This window comes from Caretta caretta, chromosome 1 (genome assembly GCF_965140235.1).
Source record: "Caretta caretta isolate rCarCar2 chromosome 1, rCarCar1.hap1, whole genome shotgun sequence".
NCBI classification, from domain to species: domain Eukaryota; kingdom Metazoa; phylum Chordata; order Testudines; family Cheloniidae; genus Caretta; species Caretta caretta.
In genome coordinates this window covers 2,322,404-2,325,437 of record NC_134206.1, presented here as the reverse complement: position 1 = coordinate 2,325,437, position 3,034 = coordinate 2,322,404, and the positions used below count along the sequence as shown (strand labels likewise).

Sequence of the window (3,034 nt, the reverse complement as noted above, 5' to 3'; positions counted from 1 at the left end):
TCCTAGCAACTTAAACAACCAGCACATTCTGTCTGGCCTTGTAACTGTCTCCTATTACCTTTAACTTGGCGTCAGCAAACCTTACACTATAAGACATTATCTGCGACTGCAACATTGTTTTAAGAGCAAAAGAGCTTACTCCAACCAGCCAGGCCTGAATTCTATTAAGGGGGGTGGAGAAGAAGCCCTTAGGCCTTCAGCAGGGAGATTTCCTTGACCCTTATGGTCTTCTATCTCCTCAACTTAACTAGTGGCCATGCCCTGGGGTCTCCAATACCCTCCTTGACAGCTAATGGACTGGAAAGTTTTTCATCGGCTCATGTGATATACTGCTTCTTTCCAACTGCAGAACAAAAGTATTTCTTGAACACATCCACTTTTTCTGTACAATTAACAAGTTTCCTTTCTACCTCTCGGAACGGGCGTAAACATTTTCTAGGAATTCTTTTCTTCTTAATACACTTAATAACCACCTTTTTTATTATCCTGAGCCTGCCAAGCATGGATTTTTCCAGTTTCCTTACTTAGTGTCCCCCTTCCCAGCTCTGACACAACAGAGCCTTACACCTGTGTCCCTGTTCCCATTCCTGCCCTTAACCAAACATGATTCCAATTGCCTTACCCCCATTCCCTGTTCCCATTTCCCCCACCCAAACCCCAACTCACCTCCTGATTGACTGCAGACTATGTAGTAAAACTTGCGTTCTGCTTAGCTATACCTTAACCAATCATTTTCCTGAAATTTAACTAACCAATCCTGACATATTGTAACATGATTATGTTATTATTATATCCCACCACCTTATTTAGTTTACACCCAGCAAAATTAATTATACAGCAGACAGAAACAATCACAGAACCAGACAGAGATTATACAGACAAACAATAGCAAAGTGGGAACTATAATGACAAAACAATACAGAAGTAAGGATTTCACACCCCAGCTATTCATACGTGAGTTCTTGCCAGGCAGGATGCTATCAGACTAAGTTTCCTTTCACATTTTCTAGGCACTTCCCTTTCTCTGGAGGCGACAGGCACTATCAGGACAGGATTGTGTCCTAACAGCCCAATAGCACCTTCTTTCAATGTGACTAGTTTGTAATGTGAGGAGGTGACCAGTCGCTTCCCAGCTTATGGCTGCCTCTGCTGCTTAGCCAAAGGCCTTAGCCTAAGCACAGGGCCCCAATCTGTCACAGTAAGAGAAGGCCCTTACACCGGCAGACAGTGATTTTGATTCTTTCTTTTATACCTCTAGAACTAGCCAAGTGATAAGAATACAACTAAATTCTTCGAGTACAGGCCATTACCAACAGGCCTGAATATCTATATCCTAACAGCCACTACTGCGAATGAGCAAGCAGAGATTGGGGAAGTCCAGACAGCATGGACTCACTAGCTTGGCTTCCACTGAATTAAGGAACAATGACAGATAACCAGTATCTGCACACATGTTTCCTTCTCGTGCCTATTTAGGTTTCCCACATCATGGCGTGTAGGAATTATTGACCTATGGAGCACCATCAAGTATGGAATGGTGTTATTCAGAATTCATTTATTTGAATAAAGAAAATGTCATTTTCCAGTGTGTGAAAAGTGATCAATTTGATTCACCCATGAGAACAGTCTCCGGTTGTGCATGTATTGTCTCATAATGGCATTGTCTCTCCTTCCAGGCATTTCTCATGTGACCACCACCCAAGACTCTGCGCACATACAGCAAGTTGAGGCAATTTACAGTAGATGCAGGCGACACTGTTCTGCCTCAAAGTTGGAGACCTTCTCTCCTACTCCATGTCAGATTCCAACACAACCGACTTCTCCAGCCCCTCCACCTTCATCCTGCTGGGCATTCCTGGCCTGGAGGCAGCCCACGTCTGGATCTCCATCCCCTTCTTTATCATGTACACCGTCACCCTCTTGGGGAACTTCACCATCCTGTTTATCGTGAAGACAGAGCCGAGGCTCCATGTGCCCATGTACTATTTCCTCTGCATGCTGGCTGTCACCGACCTGGTCCTGTCTACATCTACCATGCCCAAAATTCTGAGCATCTTCTGGTTCAATTCCAGGGAGATAGATTTTAGTTTGTGCTTCACCCAGCTCTACTTCATTCACTGCTGTATAGCGATGGAGTCTGGAATCATCGTGGCCATGGCTTTGGATCGTTACGTGGCCATCTGTGATCCGCTGAGACATTCCACCACTCTGACCAACTGCTTTGTAGCCAAGATCGGCCTGGCCGTGGTGCTGCGTGGCAGCATTCTTGCACTGCCCTATCCTTTCCTGGCAAGGCGGTGGCCATATTGTAGAACCAACATCATCTCCCACACATACTGTGAGCACATAGCCGTGGTGAAGCTGGCCTGCGCCGACATACGCATCAGTAGTTACTACGGCCTCTCTGTGGCATTCTTGGTGATTGGTCTGGATGTGTCTTTTATCACTGTGTCCTATATCCAGATCCTCAGGGCCATCTTTAGCCTCCCCACAAAAGACGCCCGGATCAAGACTTTTGGGACCTGTGGCTCCCACCTCTGTGTCATTTTAGCATTTTATATCCCAGCTCTCTTCTCCTTCCTCACACACAGGTTTGGTCACAATGTGCCCCCGCATTTCCACATTCTCATGGCCAACATGTACATTCTACTGCCCTCCATGCTAAACCCCATCATCTACGGGGTGAGGACCAAACAGGTCCGGGACAGGCTGATCTGGCACGTTACTCATATTGAATAAAGTTTACTTCTGGTGCTCTGGCTCTCAGACCAAACTCTGTGGAGATCCAATGGTTGACATGGTGCTGTGTTCTCTTTCCTGAATCAGTGACTATTGACATTAAATCCTTTCTTTACCTTACAGTGCTGTATCAACCTGACAGTCCGGGGAATCCATCGATGTACAACTCACAGGGTTCCCACATTTCTTATTGCCTGTAACTGTACACTTGAGGCCCCACACTTTGCCCCACCTCCTCCCCCGTTTGTCCTGCCCCTGTCACTCACTCCTCTCCTCCACTATCCCTATTACTCGC

General features: G+C 46.2%; 1 protein-coding gene across 1 annotated transcript; it reads left to right on the top strand.

The window, feature by feature from the left end:
* The first annotated feature begins 1,743 nt into the window (after positions 1–1,743).
* Positions 1,744–2,739, top strand: LOC125628825 (olfactory receptor 52E8-like). Its single transcript, XM_048834063.2, has one exon. It carries the CDS (start codon positions 1,744–1,746, stop codon positions 2,737–2,739), a length of 996 nt encoding a protein of 331 aa, XP_048690020.2.
* Positions 2,740–3,034: the final 295 nt, after the last annotated feature.